This window comes from Pleurodeles waltl, chromosome 10 (genome assembly GCF_031143425.1).
Source record: "Pleurodeles waltl isolate 20211129_DDA chromosome 10, aPleWal1.hap1.20221129, whole genome shotgun sequence".
In the NCBI taxonomy this organism is placed as follows: domain Eukaryota; kingdom Metazoa; phylum Chordata; class Amphibia; order Caudata; family Salamandridae; genus Pleurodeles; species Pleurodeles waltl.
The window spans coordinates 186,245,232-186,266,360 of NC_090449.1; the positions used below are offsets into that span (position 1 = coordinate 186,245,232).

At 41.4% G+C, this 21,129-nt stretch overlaps 1 protein-coding gene across 3 annotated transcripts in view; it reads right to left on the bottom strand.

The window, feature by feature from the left end:
* CLEC16A (C-type lectin domain containing 16A) overlaps window positions 1–21,129 on the bottom strand; it is a 462,030-nt gene that overhangs the window by 223,424 nt on the left and 217,477 nt on the right. For all 3 annotated transcript variants that reach the window (XM_069210166.1, XM_069210165.1, XM_069210163.1), the window contains exon 18: window positions 20,370–20,490. In XM_069210166.1, coding sequence (XP_069066267.1) covers window positions 20,370–20,490 — 121 coding nt within the window. The remainder of the gene's footprint in view (window positions 1–20,369; window positions 20,491–21,129) is intronic.

Genomic DNA, 21,129 nt, shown 5'->3' on the forward strand with positions numbered 1-21,129 from the left:
CAGATCAAAAATAAGACCTTATAAGGATTTATAAGGAGAGGGAGTAAAGAAGGATACAGGAATCTCGGAGTTAAGAAAGGCAAAACCAAACATTTTCAGGAGCAAAGTCCAGGATTAACTAGCCGCTGAATAATTAAATCTGGATGGATATTTATACTGACTAACATATAAAGATTTGTGCTACTGAAATGTATTATGTGTAAATTTGCCTCGGATCCGTACCTGATTACACTGCTCCGAGAGTCATCGCTTCTAGCCTCCACAACAGTCGCTCCAATGACTTGATTTCAGAATGACAATTGAATATACTACTGGCCAGACAGATCCTGGCAGATGCTGGTACGCCGAGAGCAACGGATGTCCGGTCTGCCCTGTTCAGAGTGTGCAGATAGCTATACAGAAACGGTGCCCATCTCTGAATGTTTTTTTCTTGAAGCAAAAAAAATAATAAAAAAAAAAGTCCAACAAGACCACTGGAAACGCAAGCACAGCTGCAATCCTTATTGCGTATGTTTTAACCTTCGGGAGCGCGACCAAGGGTAGGTGCAACCACCCCCAGCCGGATACCTAGAATGTGCTATGTGATCCTGGCTGTAAGCTTGCGTGATCCCAGGAAGCCCTTACTTAAATTAGGAGGGGCGACGAATAGGCAGTAAATCTATGGTCCTAAGTGACTGACGTTACCTACCTTTTCTTGACTGTCAGATTTGATATGTTAATAGCTTACTCAGCTTTTAGTAGGAGGAGTTTCTTTATACTAGGTGCTGAGGAAGCGTCATTGGATCCATGTGGACCGCTGAGACGCGAAGCATGTCGACCCAATTCTTGAGGTGGGTTTTGTAATTTCCTGACCCCCCATAACAAGACAGATAGTCAGAGAGTGGTTGATCATTATCTCTGTCCCACTCTCGTGACGAATATTTTCATCTTGGCCTCTACCCTATACAAACAGAATAAAGTTAATCATACAGTTAGGGTTCTGAACCAATTTTAGTTTCCGTTTTCAACCCTCCTCGGTGTTTTCCCCTTGATTTTTTTTGAGGGTGAGTGTGGCATCATCGAGAAAAGATCTCCGGCAAAGAGCCCCCCGTTGGGTGGTGCCCGTCAGACATTGCAGCGCCAGTCTGACGAGGAGCCTGTCCGATGATGAAGCATGACACCCAACTGGGTGTGTGAGGACTCGAGCTCCTAACTAATAGGATCCCATAGCACTTGCCTTACAGTCCCCTGGTTTTTTCTCAGGAACAGTGTATCACATTATTAGTAACTTGTACAGGAGGACATACACTGGACCTTGAATCCTCCTAATCCCCCTATTCTTGATATGTTTTAATAAAATCATCCCCAGATGACTTCTGCGTATGTCTGCGCTTCGTGACAGCCGCCCGAAAGAAATATCAAAGGCAATACTATTACAAGCAAGACGCTTTGGCTTACCCAATGTTTGTCAACAAGATGTGTGCTGAGAACGAAGCATAAGGAAAACTTTTACTTGCTGGCCAACAAAAGGTCATGTAACGATGTCAAATAAACCTTTTAAGCAGGTACGTGAAATTACGCTCCACGTCGATTAGCAGGGCACGGTCAGCACTCCCAGCCACAGAACAGTACCTGAACCGGGACTGACATCTTGCATTTTTCAACCGGAAGATTGTTTTTAGTTGAGATAGGCGAAATGTTAGCTGTAGCTCTCCTGCCTTATAATGTAAACATCGGAAGGTAAGCAACTCACGCAAAAGAACTATCAGAATCGTGATTGCAAGGAAGTGTAGAGGCTGATGAACAAAAATTTCAGAGTTTGTATTCATAGTGTTTTGTAAATGAAAGAAGGGAACGGCAGTCTGGATTGTAAGACACTATGTCGAGGTCAAACATATCCCCCTACAAAATGAGACCTCCAGTACATCACCCAATATTAAATTCTATTACCTCCTGTATTTAAGTATTATAGTTAACCTACTTTGTGATGTAGTGGTTAAGTCAATGAAATGAATATGAAATTATTCGCATGCAATATTTTGCATGTAATAAAGCCAGGGCCACTGGAATTACACAGCAGGGGACAACCAAGTTATGTGGCAGGGTTGACTAAATTATGCAGCAAGAAAAAGTAAATTATGCGGCATAATGCAGCACACTTGTTTCATAGTATTCATCATTTTATAATTTTACACAAGGTAATAAACTGTCTGGGCATAGATGTCACCTCGTTAGTACCGATATAGCAACCAAATACCGAAATAAGCAACTGCAAGATAAGTTAACCCCACAAAGGGTGTTCCAACGTGCTTGAGCACATCGTAGTAACTTTTACATTATAATTTTTTTTTTTTTTAATCTGCAGATAAAGCATCAGATGATGGATTATGTGCCAAATATGTCAAATCTTTAGGTATGCGAAAAAAGCTGCTGCCACAGAATCGCATACGTTCAGTGGCTATGAATATAGTGAGGCTATGAAGAGAACCTATAGTCTGAATTCATGCTTTATTTTAAATGGAACACGCGATCCTAGGTGCTCTGTGTAGCTTATAAAGTCTTTAGGGCATGCCTTTTTGGTGGAGAGCCAAAACGGCATTGCCAGAGAAACTACAGTTGCTAGCAACAAAGGCACCCTAAGACTTCAAAACCATCTAATGTGTCGAGCCACTACTAGCTCTCAGGACTGAAAGATCCAACTCCTTTTTGTTTGACCCCAACCAGTGAACAACAAGAGAACAGCGTACAAACAGCAGGGACCAGTCTGGGCAGCAGTCCTAGTACTCGACCAGTCTTCATTAGTGAACATTATTGAAAGCCAAGAAAACAATAATTGAAAATGTAGAATTTATGGACTCACATTTTTTCTGAGTAAATCTTTAGTGCTCTGTGAGGAGGAGAACCAGTGCAGTTTGTAACGGTGAGAAAGCAGATAAATCGGAGTTCATGGTGACCAAACACCAGAATCTGACAAATATCCCCCCACAAATCTTAAATAAGCCCATCTGTGACAAATCCTTATTACTAAAGCAATCAGAAATTAGTAAAAGGCACAGAGGGTTATAAGAATACCCAACATTGAACAACGGAACAGTATGTTTTTTTTGTTTTACCATAGGTTGCCCATGTAGCTGTTAAGTGAGAATGCAACTCAAAACAGATCAAACAGAGGCAACGTTTGTGGAAAGGGCCAGGTAGTGCGATCAATTAATTTGCAAATGTTTGGAAATAATTTAGGCTGCTTGTTCTCGAACTTGAGGGACTATGGTAGGACTTACAGAAAAAACCAGTATGGCAAACATAACTGTACTGGAGAGTTCCTTAGTTTAACTAGATATTCCTACACTAATGACCTACTAAACAGGGCTTTTTGGAACCACATGTTTAGTTTAGAGTCTTACGAGACTATGATACTAAAATATTAGCCTTGGCTTCAAAAAGGAGAGCCGGAAATAATCTAGAGTATAGTTTTTTCTACTTCAATATATAGACCGTGCTTTTTAGACAACCCTGCAGAACCTCAACACTCGATTTGAAAACGCTAATAAATGGAACGCTAGAAAAATGTAGATGAGATATGGCCTTGTCAACTAGTCTAGTCTGACAAGGAAGACCTACCATGTAAGGGTATGGATAGGTGTAATTTTAAGGTTTGAACTGCAAGGCCCTGCTTTACTGTGAAGGCATTATCCAACAGTAAAGTATACTATTCCAAGAACAGATTTTTTTTAGCCGCAAGGCTATTACTTGATTTGCCCACAATCACATGACATTGGGCCAAGGCCGGGATTCCAATTGGGTTTACCATGTTCCAAGGAGAGCAGCCCTAGCCACTGAGTCACATCTCCTCCCATTAGACGAAAAACTGCCATGATGAATGAGGCTTCCTAGAATACCGAACCCGGATGTATCCCCTGCTAGTGCTTCCAAATAGAGTAAAGTAGAGACCGATAATCAAGATGGACTCTCCGAAAAAGCTGTTATTGTTTAGATGGCACGGTGGTGGTTGTAATATTCTGGAATTCACATTGCGATTACTTAACCTCGCTTTAGCTGGGATCGTTATAAAGATAACTGTTGGAGGTCTGTGGCAGGTAACAGAGTTCACGCACTCTATAGAGGCACACGTCATTTAGCCAGGGGAGAGTAGGAAGGAACATAATCAAGTGCCACTAATGCTCGGTGTACTCTTACGCATTAAAAATCACTTGATTCAATTAGTCACCCAAACCCTTAGTTCTGAATGGCAGTGGAAGAGGCAGAGTGTTAAGGCACAAATAATCTAACTTCGGCAATCATCATGTTCTAATTAAAGCAGTTTATTAATATTTGTGGCCATAAAAAGTATTTCTTGACAATATCACAGTACATGTCTATAATAAAAATCTCATGACAGACCTTTTAGGAGGATTGGAGAAGGTGGTGATTAAGCAGCTGGAACAGTCATGTTTTGGAAGCACTGTGGATCTGGGTGCGAATCAATAAAGTTACTTATTTTACATCATCTCTACATTTGTGTCAAAGCTTGCAGAGTCAGGCCCATCACAGAGTGTCACTAGCTGTAGTATACCCAACTAAAGTGGCCCACACAGGCTAAAACCAGTCGTGGGTTGCTGGTGTTCCAGTTCAGAGAGGACCCAACTTGGCAGTTTGGGCCCGATTGTTTCCAATGGAGCAGGACCAAGGCTGATTTGGATATGGCTAGGTCTAATCTGAGGTCGCAAGGTAGGCGACCAAAAATTACGATTTGGAATGCTATATTGAGCAATTACCAGTGGTTAGGCTATTTGAATGACTCGCTCCCATCACTTTTTGTGTGCTTGATACTAAACAGACAAGAGAATGTGCAGAAATGGGTTCCTTGTTCACTTTGCCACTGGACTGAAGCTGCACCTGGACTACAGAATCGCATTTTGGCTGAAACTGGTCGATTTCCTTGTGTTCTAGTTCAGAGAGGACTTGCCTTCAGCGGCGGCTGAAAAGACAGAACATTGTGCAGATATAGACAAAAGGATGCTATACAACACATAAAGGTGTCAGTGAAAACAGAGCAGCATACTATAACCCCAGCTTAAACCACCAGACTAGAACATGATAAAAAGCACGTGATGCAGACCTACCCTTTACGGAGGTCTAGTTTTGGACAAATGGCTAGGACATGAAGCTGATACTGCCGGCAAATGTTCAAAACAGCTACAATTGAAAGAATATCTTTTAACATACGAAAACCAAGCACTGGCATATCCAAGTGCTCTGTCTTTTTGTTTGGGGTAAAAATGAACATAGGCACCTTTGTATATTGCTCTCAAATTTTTATGATGAAAGATAAAACAAAACTGAAGCAACATCTTGGAATACACCAATATGGAAGCTGGAAGAAGGGCCCTTTGCTAAGTGTGCCGCATTAGCAGAGTTAATCTGTAGCCTGAAAGATGGGTGTTATTAAAAGGAGATAGAGTAAGTTTGCATTTTATGAGGTGAACTTAAAAAGACATGCAGAGCAAATTATTGCACAGCAGTCACTGCTGGCGAAGGAAGAGTACATTTTCTTGCATCTTTATGAAAGCATATGTTCATGTACACCTTTACCTTGTCAACAAGACAGATCTGTAAATCCAACGTGTTATGCTGACAGTGAAATAAAACAAATTGAATGCACAAGTAGGGAAGAACAGCTAGACGTTGGGATTGGCAAAGATATCTAAATAAAGAATGCTTCTGAAACAAATTGCTATACATCAGGAACTATAATGCCATCATGTTAGCAAAGCAAATACATCAAACACATACTGGCTCTCAATTTAAAGATAAATGTCAGATCACATCTGCAATCTAAGAAAAGTACTACCTAATCTTCATAACCAAACCCTAAACTGGCCAAACACAGGACAATACATTATTGACAAAATATCAAGGACCTGAGAAAAAGTTCACTCAATGGCTGACAGGGGGTGACGTAAAGCCTATTCCCGTTCTGTACCTTTTATTGTCCCTTTTTAAAGAATTGCTTGCATGACTCTACAAAACTAAAGCTGCAATGAGAACAGTAGATGAAGAGGTGATTTGTTCTTGCCCGCAGTGCACACTGTCCGCTTTCGAAAGCGCTACTGTGGGCTTATAAACTCTTCCCGTGGGTTTAAACTCGCCCATGGCTTACTATTGTTTGGCTTTATTGCAACTCTAACTTCTTGCTTCTTATTCTGTGGCGTGCTTGCCTCTTCTCGTGTTTGTCTCTCACCTGCACCAGAGCCTCTTTACCATTCTTTTAATTGGCGGACTTGTAAAGTTCTTGTGCTCATTTTTAAATAACTATTTTTGTTCTTTCGAGTAAGTGCCGGTGTTTTCCACCTCTCTCCCTGCTTCTCTTTTCGGCCTACCCCGTGTCCTGCCCTCCTGCGCTTTTCCATTCACCCCACCCTGTGCTGCTCTCTCCCTAGTTTGCTTCTACCTCGACCTCCGTGTCTCCCTCCTATGATGTTTTTTCTCTCCTATGTGCCTTCACTGCCACCCTGCCAAGTGAGCCCTATTTTTAGGTCGAGCATTGCAACGCGCATGCACTGCTTTTCCGACGTGTTGTTGTGTATCTGGGCTTTTAACAATGCCCACGACATGCCCATCACTACCACTCGTTTGTGGGCTTGCCCTTCAAAAATCCTTTCATTACATTGGTAAATGGTTTACCTTTGTCCGTCCTTGGGGAGGCTTTGTTACCGCCTTGGCTATCGCCCCTGTTACATGGCTAATTGCACTTTTGCCGATAAGTTTAACTGCGAGTGAACTTCTTTTCCTTTTGTGTATCTCTTAACCTGATGCTCATGGCGGTTGTGGCGCTGTGAATCGGCTCCCTTATGTGAAAGTACTTAACTTTCAATTTATGTGGCAAGAAGAGTCGGGTTATGAGTTTATAACTCTAATAGCTCTTCTAACTCGAGCAGATGCGAGACCTATTGCATTGCAAATGCTTGTTTACTTTTCAAACTACCTTTCTTTTTTGTAGAGCTAGACAGCAATTGTTGCTGGACCTGCCACCTTAAAAAGCGCTTTTGCGCTACAGAGCCATGACAGATGGGTAAAAGAAAAAATAGCAGCCTCCTCATTTTGTACCTGTGTGGATGTGTCATCATACACGTCACGCCTACAAAGGGATGGATTCATCATCATACCTTTGCTTTATTTATTTTTCTTTTGGCGTTGCTGCATGGGCAAAAGACCTACTTTGCCAATGCTTGTGCTTATTCTATAATGTTTCTCCAAAGGGGCCGTTAACTGACCACTTCAGATCAAAATTGAAAGAGATTTCTTAAACCTTTAGACTACAAGCAGAGCAAACACAAATCCACCACTAAACAGGGAGTTCCATTAATTAAACCAAGAACGACTCTTAAACAAAAGCCGAACCAGATGAGTGGTGCTTAGAGAAACTAATGGTAGAACTGAAGTTAGAGAACTTGGGACTGATTCGGGGTGGCAGGTATTTTTCGAAAGTAAAAGGACACTGTAGTGATACTGCAGACAGAAACTGTTTTGGGGTTCAGAGTATCTCCAACAATGAGTTCTGCAGGTTGGAATGGGGACTTAAGTGGTAATACCAGACAATTCTGACTATTCAGAAATGTAAAAACTACACATTTTGTCGCCCCCTCCCCTCTCCCCAGCACAAAGTTTCTCGTGTGGGGAAAAATCTGCCAGCTGTGAAATCTGCACACATTTTGTAAATTCGTATTGGGGGCAAATTGCTTTTTGCTCCCATACTGGGATTACCGGGGCACTTGGGAAGGAGAGTCCTAGCTGCCTAATTCCAAAAATTCGACAAATGAGCTAAATCCATTTACTGATGAGGAAGGATAAGAGAAAGAAAAGAACATTATTTAACATGATGTAACTGTTTTGCTTCACATTGTAAACTCGGAAAGATGGATTCCAATGGGACCATATACAAATCAGTCACGAATCCCGCAGTACCTTCAAATATGTGGGAAATTTTGGAAGAAATCACAGATGCCATTTCTTTAAAAAATGGCAGGAATAATAAAGATTCTAATAGCAGTTTATTAATATAATATCAGAACTGCTTTACATATTTTGTCATACACCCTATGTGCTCTATGCAAGTGAAAATTACTCACTTTAAATCAAAAATGTATCCAGACATTTTGTACTTTTTAAAGTCATAATTTGTGGCACCAAAGTAACGAAGAAAGGAGAAAAATTAGTAAAATCACAGTTTTCAATTCCGCGGAAATGATTCCTGCCCTGGCTCCTATGTGAATTCGTTTGTTTTACACTGTAAGAGCTCAGTGGGAAAAGATTACAGGAATGTGCATTACAACTACATCAATGAACATTACTGACAGAAGAAAAATGTCGGAGCAGACAGGTAACAATCAAATAATCAATATTCAGGAAACGGCTACATCATCCCTCTTTAAAAGCACAAAATAATATCGTAATTTAATTTACTTTGAAAAAACCCACATGAAGTGATAATCTCATTTCCAGTTACTTGCAAAAATGTTCACTATATCAGCTTTGCAGTTGAGAAGGTTTTGCATAATCGTTTTATCTTCTGTGGACTCATACAACCACATTCACAAAGGAAGAACAAATGTCAGTCATAGGAAAATGAATGAAATTATAAGTGTTAAAAAAAATGATTCTCAGAAGACAAAATTATCTCAACCTGACCTAGTTTCCTTTTTGCGCAACATTCTGCTTTTAGCATAAAATTAAATGTATTCTTCAAAATTACTAAGAGCTACCGGTGTAAATAAAGGCGTCTGCAGGGTGATTACCCTTCTGCCGTGCGCTTACGCAATGCAGGCGAGAATTCAAGTCGAAAACGACAGGAAGAGTATGAAATTCTAGACAGTCACGATTCAGACCAGTAGGAGGGAGGTCTGCTGAGAAGGAGTACATTTTTCCGCCGAGTATAGTGCTCAGAACAAGGCATCAAGTGACAGGTATGGAGGTCCCTTAGGGGTAGCCTGGGGGTATGGGGAGGGGCAAGGAGCAGCTGCTATCCCTGCTTGGTTCTTCGGTACCCTTACTCCCCTTTGCTAACTTGGTCACATGTAAGCAGGAAAAGAGGAAAACAAGGCCTAACTTTCACTGATTGCCCTTCTCTTAGCCCCTCAAATGCAAACAGGTGGTTGTTCAGTAGCTAAGGGTAGGCGAGGGGGTCAGCCAGGTGATGTGATGTGTTTGTCTGTCCTCCTTTTGTGTTGCTGAAGTCGCCTTAAGTGCCATGGTATGCCCAGACGTGGGCCCCTTGCTCACTGTGCCTCTTGATTCAAGTTAGCCTGGCTAATGTGGGGTGATACCATGAATCCTGTCCTAGGATGCTTGATTATGGTCCAGGGAGGACCTGGCCTGGCATGGGGAACAGGGTTAGGACTGGTTTGTATATGGCTGTGTCCAAACTGGGGTGTCATGGTGGGCAAAAGAACAATGGATTAAACCCGGATCTGTGACTGGGGGTGAGTGTTTAAAAAAAGTTTCAGCACTCTGTCATCATCCTTTTGTATTGCTAAAGTCGCCCTAAGTGGTCACGGTATGCCCAGATGTGGGTCCAGTGCTCACTGTGCCGCTGGATTCAAGCTAGCCTGACTGATGAGGGGTGATACCCTGAAATCGGTCCAATGATGCTGGTTTCCGGTCCAGGGAGGACCTGGCTTGGCAGTTCGGGCTGTACTGTTCCCATGGGCAGCAGGGTCAAGACTGATTTGCACATGTCCAAACTGCAGTGGCATGGTGAGCAGAAAAACACATGGATTAAACCTAGATATGGGACTGGGGGTGTGTTTGAAAAGTTTCAGCAGTCTGAGTGTCATCCTTCTGGGGTTACACATTGAAATGCTCTTATGCCAATCTTACAACTTTCTGTCATCAGCTGAATACCAGACTTCCCTAAAGTCTTCTTAGATAAGTGCTCTCAGGTACCAATAGAATGCCTAAAGAGGTATGCCTTTTTTGAAACTCAGAAAAGTCTACCTCAGCAATTCAGTGGGCCTAAAAACCTAATTTACAATTAACCGTGTCTCCAAAGACCAGTATGCAAGCAAGTCAAGAGTTTAGTTGATGTATCTACTTTAATTTAATTTCTAAGTACATTTTATTCCTCATGATTATAATCTATTGCAATTTCTTGGAGTACAAGACGTGTATGAGGATTAGCCATCCTAACAAAGAACTCATAAATTAAGCCCGTGAAAACAAAAGACCTCGAAACATATAGAGGATAACATCCTGACCAGAGCACTGAAAAGAAAATGAATCATGTTTCATGGTACCAATATTAATGAAATGTAAAACAGCAGCATAATGGACCACACTGGTCTCACTGGGTGTAAAAACCCAGCACTCAGATAGGAAGACATCACAAAAAAAGAAAGCTTTCTATTCTTGAGATCTAAGTGTATCAGTCAAAGATAGGATTTTTTCAATTACATGTCTGTACAAATATTAACAATGTCACGTGTTCTGCTCCGTGTGGTAGATTGGGAAACTCATGTTCTATTTGCAATCCTTTGAAAGAAAAATCATCAAGGAAAACATGTGAATGTGCTCCTTACTAGACAGCCGGGATCAGGTTTACAGTTCCCAGGGATTCGCTTTCTCAGGCAGCAATTAAGACAAACACTGACCTATCATTAAGCACTGACCTTTCATCAGTGGCACTGGTCCACACCTATGCTGCAAACCTTACATTTATTCCACTAAGGGTACAACCATAGGGACATGAACCTACTCAAGGAGGATGGCTACTTTATAAACAGACCAATATTGTAGCCCTATGTAACACAGATATCAATGTAGTGCTACTATGAAAAAGGTTGTGCCACTGTCGACATCAGTTAGATTATATGGAAAATGTCACTTACCCAGTGTACATCTGTTCGTGGCATGTTCCGCTGCAGATTCACATGCTGTGCACTGTTCCTGCCATCTAGTGTTGGGCTCGGAGTGTTACAAGTTGTTTTTCTTCGAAGAAGTCTTTTCGAGTCACGGGACCGAGTGACTCCTCCCTTTCGGCTCCGTTGCGCATGGCATCGACTCGATCTTAGATTGTTGTCCCGCAGAGGGTGAGGTAGGAGTGGTAGAATGAGAATAATAAAGATGTCCATGCAATGGAATAGAAATGTATGTACATAGTTTGAGGTAATGGAATGTTTATTTACATATATACAATCTTAATTGCAACTTAAACGGCTACAGGCTCCCAGGGAGGTGGGAGGGCGCATGTGAATCTGCAGCAGAACATGCCACAAACAGATGTACACTGGGTAAGTGACATTTTCCATTCGGTGGCATGTGTAGCTGCAGATACACATGCTGTGCATAGACTACAAAGCAGTAATCCTCCCGAAAGCGGTGGTCAGCCTGTAGGAGTTGAAGTTGTTTGAAATAATGTTCTTAGGACACCCTATCCTACTGTGGCTTGTTGTGTTGCTAACACATCTACACAGTAGTGTTTGGTAAAAGTATGAGGTGTGGACCAAGTGGCTGCCTTACAAATCTGTCATTGGAATGTTACCTAGAAAGGCCATTGTTGCTCCTTTCTTTCTAATGGAGTGTGCCTTTGGTGTAATGATTAGTTCTCTTTTAGCTTTAAGGTAACAAGTTTGTATGCATTTAACTATCCATCTGGCTATGCCTTGTTTGGATATAGGGTTACCAGCATGGGGTTTCTGGAATGCGACAAACAATTGTTTAGTTTTACGAAACGGTTTTGTTCTGTCTATATAGTACATTAGAGCTCTTTTTATGTCTAATGTATGCAGTGCTCTTTCTGCCACTGAGTCTGGCTGTGGGAAGAAGACTGGGAGTTCCACTGTTTGGTTTAATAGAAACTGTGAAATTACTTTTGGTAGAAACTTTGGATTTGTGCGGAGAACAACTTTAAGTTTGTGTACTTGTATAAAGGGTTCCTCAACAGTGAAAGTCTGTATTTCACTAACTCTTAGTAATGAAGTGATAGCTATTAGAAATGCCACTTTCCAAGTTAAGAATTGGATTTGACAAGAATGCATGGGTTCAAAAGGTGGACCCATGAGTCGTGTAAGTACAATATTAAGGTTCCACAAGGGTACTGGTGGAGTTCTTGGAGGTATGATCCGCTTTAGTCCTTCCATGAAGGCTTTAATGACTGGTATTCTAAATAGTGATTTTGTGTGTTTAATTTGCAACTAAGCCGAAATTGCAGTGAGGTGTATTTTGATGGTTGAAAAGGCAAGATTTGCTTTTTGTAGGTGTAGTAAATATCCTACGATGTCCTGTATGGATGCATCTAATTGTGTGATGTGTTTCTCTTGGCAGTAGAAAACAAATCTTTTCCATTTATTTGCATATCAATGCCTGGTGGTAGGTTTTCTTGCCTGTTTAATGACTTCCATACACTCGTTTGGAAGATTTAGATATCCAAACTCTAAGACTTCAGGAGCCAGATTGCTAGATTGAGCATTGCTGGATTGGGGTGTCTGATCTGTTGTTTGTGTTAACAGGTCTGGTCTGTTTGGAAGTTTGATGTGAGGTACTACTGATAGGTCCAACAGTGTTGTGTACCACGGCTGGCATGCCAACGTTGGTGCTATGAGTATTAGTCTGAGTTTGTTTTGATGCAGTTTGTTGACTAGAAAAGGAATGAGTGGGAGAGGGGGAAAAGCGTAAGCAAATATCCTTGACTAGTTGATCCATAGAGCATTGCCCTTGGACTGAGGGTGTGGGTACCTGGATGCAAAGTTTTGGCATTTTGCGTTTTGGTTTGTGGCTAACAGATCTATATCTGGTGTCCCCCACTGGCAAAAGGATTTTTGTAGTACCTGGGGATGTATTTCCCACTCGTGAGTTTGCTGGTGATCTCAACTGAGATTGTCCGATAATTGATTTTGAATGCCTGGGATGTATTGGGCTGTTAGGCGAATATTGTTGTGAATTGCCCAATGCCACACTTTTTGTGCTAGGAGGCAAAGTTGTGATGAGTGTGTTCCCCCTTGTTAAGTAGTACATTGTTGTCATATCGTCTGTTTTGACAAGAATGTGTTTGTGAGCTAGAAGAGGTTGAAAAGCTTTTAGTGATAGAAAAACAGCTAGCAGTTCCAAGTGGTTTATGTGTAGCTGTTTTTGTTGATTGTCCCACTGTCCTTGTATACTGTGATTGCGCGCTGAGGTGTGCTCCCCACCCAATCATTGATGAGTCTGTTGTGAGAATGGTGTGAGGCACAGGGTCTTGAAAAGGCCGCCCTTTGTTTAAATGTATGGGGTTCCACCATTGAAGCGAACAGTGTGTTTGGCGGTCTATCAACACTAGATCTTGGAGGTGACCCTGTGCCTGCGACCATTGTTTTGCAAGGCACTGCTGTAAGGGCCACATGTGTAACCATGCGTTTGGGACAATTGCGATGCATGATGCCATCATGCCTAGGAGTCTCATCACAAATCTGACTGTGTAATGCTGATTTGGTTGTATTTTTGGTACCATGGTATGGAATGATTGTACCCTTTGTGGGCTTGGACTTGCAATCGCTTTTTGAGTGTTGAGTGTAGCTCCCAAGTATTGCTGAGTTTGGGATGGTTGCAAGTGTGACTTTTTGTAATTTATAGAAAACCCCAGTGTATGTAGGGTATCTATTACGTAACATGTGTGATGAGTGTTGGCCTTTATTAGCCAATCGTCGAGATATGGGAATACATGCATGTGTTGTCTCCTTATGTATGCCGCTACCATGGCAAGGCATTTTGTAAATACTCTGGGGGCTGTTGTTATCCCCAAAGGTAATACCTTGAATTGGTAATGTTTTCCTTGTATAACAAACCTGAGATATTTTCTGTGAGATGGATGGATGGGTATATGAAAATACGCATCTTTTAAGTCCAGTGTTGATATGTATTCTCCCTGTTTTAATAATGGGACTACATCTTGTAGTGTCACCATGTGAAAGTGTTCTGATTTGATGTACAGGTTGAGGTTCCTGAGATCTAATATTGGTCTTAGTGTTTGTCCTTTTTTGGAATAAGGAAGTACAGGGAATAGACCCCTGTTCCTTTTTGTAGATAAGGTACTAGTTCTATGGCCTGTTTTGTTAAAAGTGCTTGCACCTCTGTTTGTAACAAAGTTAGATGGTGCGACAATAGTTTGTGTGCTTTTGGGGGAATATCTGGAGGAAAATGTGTAAATTCTATGCAGTAACCATGTTGGATAATTGATAGTACCCATGTGTCCGTTGTTATGTTTGACCATTGATTGTGGAACATTTCCAGTCTTCCTCCCACAGGGGATATGTGTTGGGGGAAGGTGATCGCAAAGTCACTGCTTGGTGTTAGTGGCCTGCTTTGTGCTCTGGAATTTTCCCCTGGACCTTGGGAATTGTCCTCTGAAGAACCCGCGAAACCCCCCTCTCTGATATTGTGATTGGTAGGAGGGTTTTGTTTGAGAGGTGGATATTTCTGATGACTGTGGTCTAAAACCTCCCCTATACTGCGTTTTTCTGATTGTCCCTCTGTATTGCGACGAGTAGAGCTCTCCCATCGCTTTGGCTGTATCGGTGTCCTTTTTCATTTTTTCAATGGCTGTGTCCACTTGTGTGCCAAATAGCTGTTGCTGATTGAATGGCATGTTGAGGACAGCCGGTTGAATCTCTGGTTTGAAACCTGAGGATGTCAGCCATGCATGGCGTCTAATTGTCACTGCAGTGTTCACTGTTCTTGCGGCAGTGTCGGCGGAATCTAATGCAGATCTTATTTGATTGTTCGATATCGCTTGTCCCTCCTCTACCACTTGCTGAGCTTCTTTCTGGTATTCCTTGGGGAGATGTTGGATAATGTCGCTCATCTCGTCCCAGTAAGCTCTGTCATATCTTGCGAGGAGGGCTTGAGAGTTTGCTATGAACCACTGATTGGCAGCTTGTGACGCTACCCTCTTTCCTGCTGCGTCAAACTTCTTACTCTCCTTATCTGGAGGTGGTGCATCGCCTGATGACTGCAAGTTGGATCTCTTCCTCGCTACGCTGACCACTACCGAGTCTGGGGGCAGCTGCTGGGTGATGAATACTGGGTCTGACGGTGGTGGCTTGTATTTCTTTTCCAACCTTGTTGTTATGGGTCTTCCCTTCACGGGCTCCTGAAAAATATGTTGGGCATGCTTAAGCATGCCTGGGAGCATGGGCAGACTTTGGTAAGAAGCATGCGTTGAGGACAAGGTATTAAAAAGAAAGTCGCCCCCCAAAACAAGGAAGAAACAACATATGGCCAAACAGCGCAAAGCGGAAAGGCAAAAGAAAAAAGTAATGCGCCACACTAAGGTATATAGCCGATCGTGCAATAATCCATGTAACAGAGTCCGACTCCAAGGCATTACCAACGCATCCTCAAGGCGGAACAAACGTAAAACATCTACCTACGAAATCAAAGGAATTTTGAAAGGCAAGCCAAGGAACGAATGAAATTGATGGGCGTGTTGCAAGCCCACAGATGTAGATTACAACATGTCAAAAGACAGTAATTGCGCGCAGCGTAGGTTCGACATAAAAACACTACCATTTCAACCACAGCAACCACTTGAGCTACAACAATCTGAAACTTCGAAGCAGGGCCATTCGTTGAATACAATCCATTAGCAGAGTTAAGCTGCAACCTCAAAGAAGAATGTTTTAAAAAGGAGTCACCAGATGTGGTCTGTGGTGTAAGTTGTGGGAACAAAAATGGGACAAAAAAACTTCCTTTAAATGCCATGGCCAGCACATAAATACAATAGCAAACCATGAAAAAAACATGAAACCTAACGACAAGAGCAGACAAATGGAAATTTCTCTGTCTTTACTATACTTTCATGTACTTATATTTATTTTAAAAATAACTGTAACATGAGGACTCAAAAATGCTAAAGATTTCTGTAGCAAGACTTAAAAAGACCGTAGGTTATAGAGGTTAATCCTAGACCTACATGAGCGCATATAAAAATTAACGATAGACTGGCCCTTGACAGCTGGGAAAATCAGAATTGAGATCTCTCTTGCCTGCTGATATGATCTTCATGTCAATAAAGCCAGTATCAGACAACTCTATGAAGCAGAGCAGTTAAATGTAAGTGATTATTGAAAATATCAGTTTCCAATGTTTTAAGGTGAAGGAACAATGCAATGGCAGGCGGTAGGCAAGTATAATTAGACTCACTGTCTCTGTTTTCCTGTAAATACTTTACTGCATTGTGGTTAATAGCTATGAGAAGTCGGCCGCTTTTGATCTGAAAGCTCTTTCCAGAAAATCAACATAAATGAAACTGTGCCCAAGTACACATTATTGCCGAACTGTCTTATTTCTCCTCTGAAAAGTAAAGTGATTATTAGACTACTACGGGGGATTGTATGTTCCCTTTAATTTGCAAATTGAGGCCATCTAATTACATAAAAATATACTGTTTGGTTCAATAACTATGTGTAAATGGAAAAGTTAATATAAGGCAATTTAGCCTTAAAATTATACGGCTGGCCGATAAATGCTCATCTGAGATAACCCATTATCTCTTGCCCGTACTAGACACCGTCCTAAAAGGACAACTTTAGAAAGTTTCTTGAAATTCTTAGCTAGGATGATAATGTCACCCGATCTACTTACCAGTCTATAATTGTTTTTATAACTTAAAAAGTTAACCATGCATGTGGATGGGTGGGTACCTCTTCACTTTCCTAATGACAGCAATTAAATCAATAATAACTTGTTTTTTAAAAGTTACAAATAAGATTTTTTTCCCCAATGGTACTCAATTTAACTTCAGGCTGTTTCCCTTGTCTGGCTTGTCAGTGACAAAAGCATAAACTCACAGTGCCATCTAGTTGACTGTGAGTCTATCTGGAAAAGCAGGGGATACCATCAAATGTAGCAGCCAGCTTCTGCGCAGGCTGACTAAGCAAACGTTTTGATTTCCCATTTACATGCACCAGGAGATAGCTTTTGTGAATCAAAGGTTACCGGCATCCTGGGATGGACTGGGTACACTACAAAAACATCAATTATTTGTACCCCTTATTCGAAACACACACACAAGCCTCAAGACTGTATCTGAATTATCAGGAGATTGTTGATTGGGCTACAAAGCTACTTGGGCTACATCTCCAGCTTGAATCCAGGTTCGTTCAAACCACAAACAAAAAAATCCTTATGTCTTTGTGATAAAGTAAACTAAGACACTTGATATAATCAAAACGAGGGCTATTTTAATGTCAAATCTATGTGTCATCCAAAGCCAGCATCAGATATTTGACTTAAATAGCACAAACAGGAGCCCAGTCACTGATAACGATATAGAGGTCAGGACATTTTATCACACTACGCCACAGAACACTACCCATGTGACTGACTTTAGGTCAGTTATCAGTGATCCTAAAATGTAAAAACAATGATAACAAGATACCTTTTATTGTAAGTCAGAATCTTTAACTTCATAATTTTGAAAATTACACATGTTGTTGCGAGTTTGCATGATGGCCTAGCAATGGATTATCGTACAGGTTGATGTGTACAGGGAGATCAGCATACCTGAATAAATTACAAGGGTGAGACAATGGTTATTGTGTTGCCATGTTTATCTAAATAACTTCTCGCCTTCTACAGATTAATAAATCTTTGCTTACTTAAGGTGAGACAGGAGTCATGAAGGGGTGACAAAGGTGACCACCAGGAAAAAAGTAAAAAGACAGAAGAGCTATACTGCATGCAAAATGTTTTAGACTCTGCTGGTGAAAGGGGAACGTCCTGAAATGTTTAGAAACAATATGCTTGTGAAATTACGGTGTTGTGTAGGGATCTAAATCTAAATTTGACAGAGCAGGTTGTAAGTCTTGCATAGATTATCTTCTGTTCTCGAAGGGTCTTTCATCTTGATCAGGCAATCGTGCTTAGCGGTATAGTAACAAATGTAACTTTTGCCTCCTGGGGCAGGCTTAAAAAATGGGCAGGAACATGGTGAATTCTACAGTAATGATGTCTGTCTGAAGAAGAGGACTTCACATTGTGGTGCTTCACTGCCACCACAAATCAGAAAGGCCTGATGAAGGTGACCGTTCTCACAATTAAGAGGATCCATTCAGACCTGGAGATGAAAAAAGAATCTGAGCAGGATGACTATTTTTAAATCCATCGAAACATTTAGAAGACACTAAGGTCAAGAATGTGCTGCAGGCCGACGACTCTCTTAGGAACCAGAAATTAAACTGTTTAACATTCTCTATGGTGTTTCTGCATGGCACTCTCCAAAGCTTGTGGGTGAAACAGCTCCTACTTCATGCTGTAAAAAAACACGAGCTCGACAGTCAGACTGGTGTGAAAATACGCCAGGAGTAGGTGAATGTATTGTGGGAGGCAGCAGAAATTAACCATCTTGAATTAGTACAAACACCATTCTTACTCCAGTTTCCGCGAAACACTGAAGACTTGCACCGTCCCCTCCCCGCCTCCACACTCACACACGGGCTTTAGAATATATGCAGGTTCATCATTAAAGCGGTTTTGAGATTGCCATAGCCGATTTCACTCTGGAAGTGGGACTGTAACCTTGGGACTGCTGCAGGACTCCTGGAGGACTGCACAAGACTCTGAAACTGCTGTCTGGAGTGAAACTGATAAGAGAAAGACGTACTTGCAGTTGAGAGCCATAGCAAAGCCACAGTAGTGAAATGGAGAGTGGTGCTATATAAAACTGACAAATAAACATTCTCCAAGGCCAAGTTTCGTGTAAATATTTCAGAGATTCATGGACAGCTTCGGCCCACTAAATATCACGACCATGAGCATATTCTGAAAGGAAAACAACAGAGCTTGATATACAAATTTGTGCCTAGAAGGTACCTCATCCATGTTTATGGACAACATCACAGTGTCCCATGCATTGACATGTCTCCTGGACATATCTCAAAGTCCATAACCCATTACAAATAATTTGTGTAAACGTCACCTGCAAGTTGTCCAGAACTAAACTTGGCTACTAGTGCAAAAATGCCCAGAGGGAGTAATTGGAAGCCCTCAGTATCAAAGTGCCTGATTCAACTCAATTCCGGCCTGGGCATTTCTGCTTCTTATGACTGTCAGATGGTATAGAGAACAAAGTGTTTAGTCGCGCTTTAACGGGGGACGCCTCAATGGCCTGATTTTCTGTGATAAAGAGAATTAAAAAGGCACACATCATTTCTGTACAAGTGCATTTCTAGTCCCTTTTCCAAGTAAGGAAGACAATGAGTAAAGTTATTCCCATGTTCTCAAAAATTGGCTCAATCTGGGAATTCTTAATTAATGACAGCCTCTGAAATCCAGTGCCCTATACAGAAACCCCACGGAATACAGTGGACAACTAGCCAGAACTCAATTGAGACAGAGCTAAAGACGCTAATGCAACTAACAGTCAGTTAACACAATGCACTCATTAAAAACATATATAGATAATTTCAGCAACACATCACTTGTATAAGGTGGACATTATATACACGGGTGCCAAAATCTTCAACCTCGTAACATTCTAAGCTTGATGTTTACTAGACGGCTTGCCAGGGCGGGAAGGATTGGTGCCTGAGAACTAGTTCTTTTGAGGAAGATCTAGTGCCCATATGCAAAAGAATAATATTCAGCTCTATGTCGCTCTCAAAAGAGATTTAACCACATAATATTTCCCCAGACTGAGTTAAGACATAAAACCGATCGCACGTCTCTCTCAGTACTCACTTCAGGATGCATTCAGAGGCAGTGCTCACATACGAAGGAGTCGTGACTGGACACACACACACAGCTGACATAGGTCTAAAACAATTATTTATATTTTTGGGCAATCTTCAGTGGCTGAACTCGGATGTCTTTTGAATATACACGTCAAAAGATAAACTTAAAAAAGGGGGCATCTCAGTCACCAACAGAGCTGTGTGTCTGTGGCATTGAAAATAATAAACAAATAACTGACATTAGGGGTTAGCTTGAATAGGTTACGGGTTTGTTTCCAGTGATGATGCACTTTTTGCTGTCCTCTAGGAGTCAATCTAGCGGCACCTGCCACTCAGCAGTAAGCAGCGCTAATATACTTCCGGATACACTATTGCGTTTGTGGATATTTGTAGATGAAGAATCTGAGGGAATCAGTATTAACTAGAAGTTAATTGTCCAGTCCCCAGCAACTAGTCGAGACAGGCAAGTTTCAAAAGCTAAAAATAAGAAAAGCTTTGATGCAAGATATGTTTCTTGGCAAACTGAAAGCCTACCTTGGGGCTGTCTTGTGAAGTTTCCGATTGTCAAAAAACAGAAATTCAGATTTGTCTTAAAGTGGAGGGGCAAAGGTACAGTACGATCAATAACGGTTTGTGTTTCTACATTTAAAAAAATATACCGGCAACAGCATAACGTGCACAAAGAGTACTCACTCAAGTCTAAGACGTCATCAGTTTTTATGAGATCCTCCTCCCTTGTAAGTGGTAGCTGGGTCTCAGGCTCATCGCGCAACTGCATTGACAGCAAACGCAACATAAAAAATACTCGTATGGCCTAAAAAACAAACAAAAAAACACGTATAAAATCTTGGGCTGTTCAAGGGAAAGTATATATTTAAATGTTCACCAGTTTCCAGAAAAGCATTGTCACAACAGCTGCCTCTATCATAAAGCCACCTGGCGGGTCCTCAAACCGCACGACAAGGTGAATTTGAGTAGAGGCTGTTACCCTTATTTCTATTAAGACTCCATTAAACATTTGTTTAAATCAGAGCAGAAAAGCACGTTTATTATGAACATTACAAAGACAATAAAGATTTCAATATAAAAAATAAAAAGTGTTTGCTCATGCTGTGGGGACGCTGGGACTTCCCTAGCCAGTGCAGCTGCGTGGATAACCAAGTACTATCAACGATTAGGACTGGTGCTCCCTGCTAACTGGGACACTGGATACTTGATCAGTGATGAAGTGGCCTCCTCAACCTTGTTGACCTCCCATGTACAGGGAGTGCAGAATTATTAGGCAAGTTGTATTTTTGAGGATTAATTTTATTATTGAACAACAACCATGTTCTCAATGAACCCAAAAAACTCATTAATATTAAAGCTGAATATTTTTGGAAGTAGTTTTTAGTTTGTTTTTAGTTTTAGCTATGTTAGGGGGATATCTGTGTGTGCAGGTGACTATTACTGT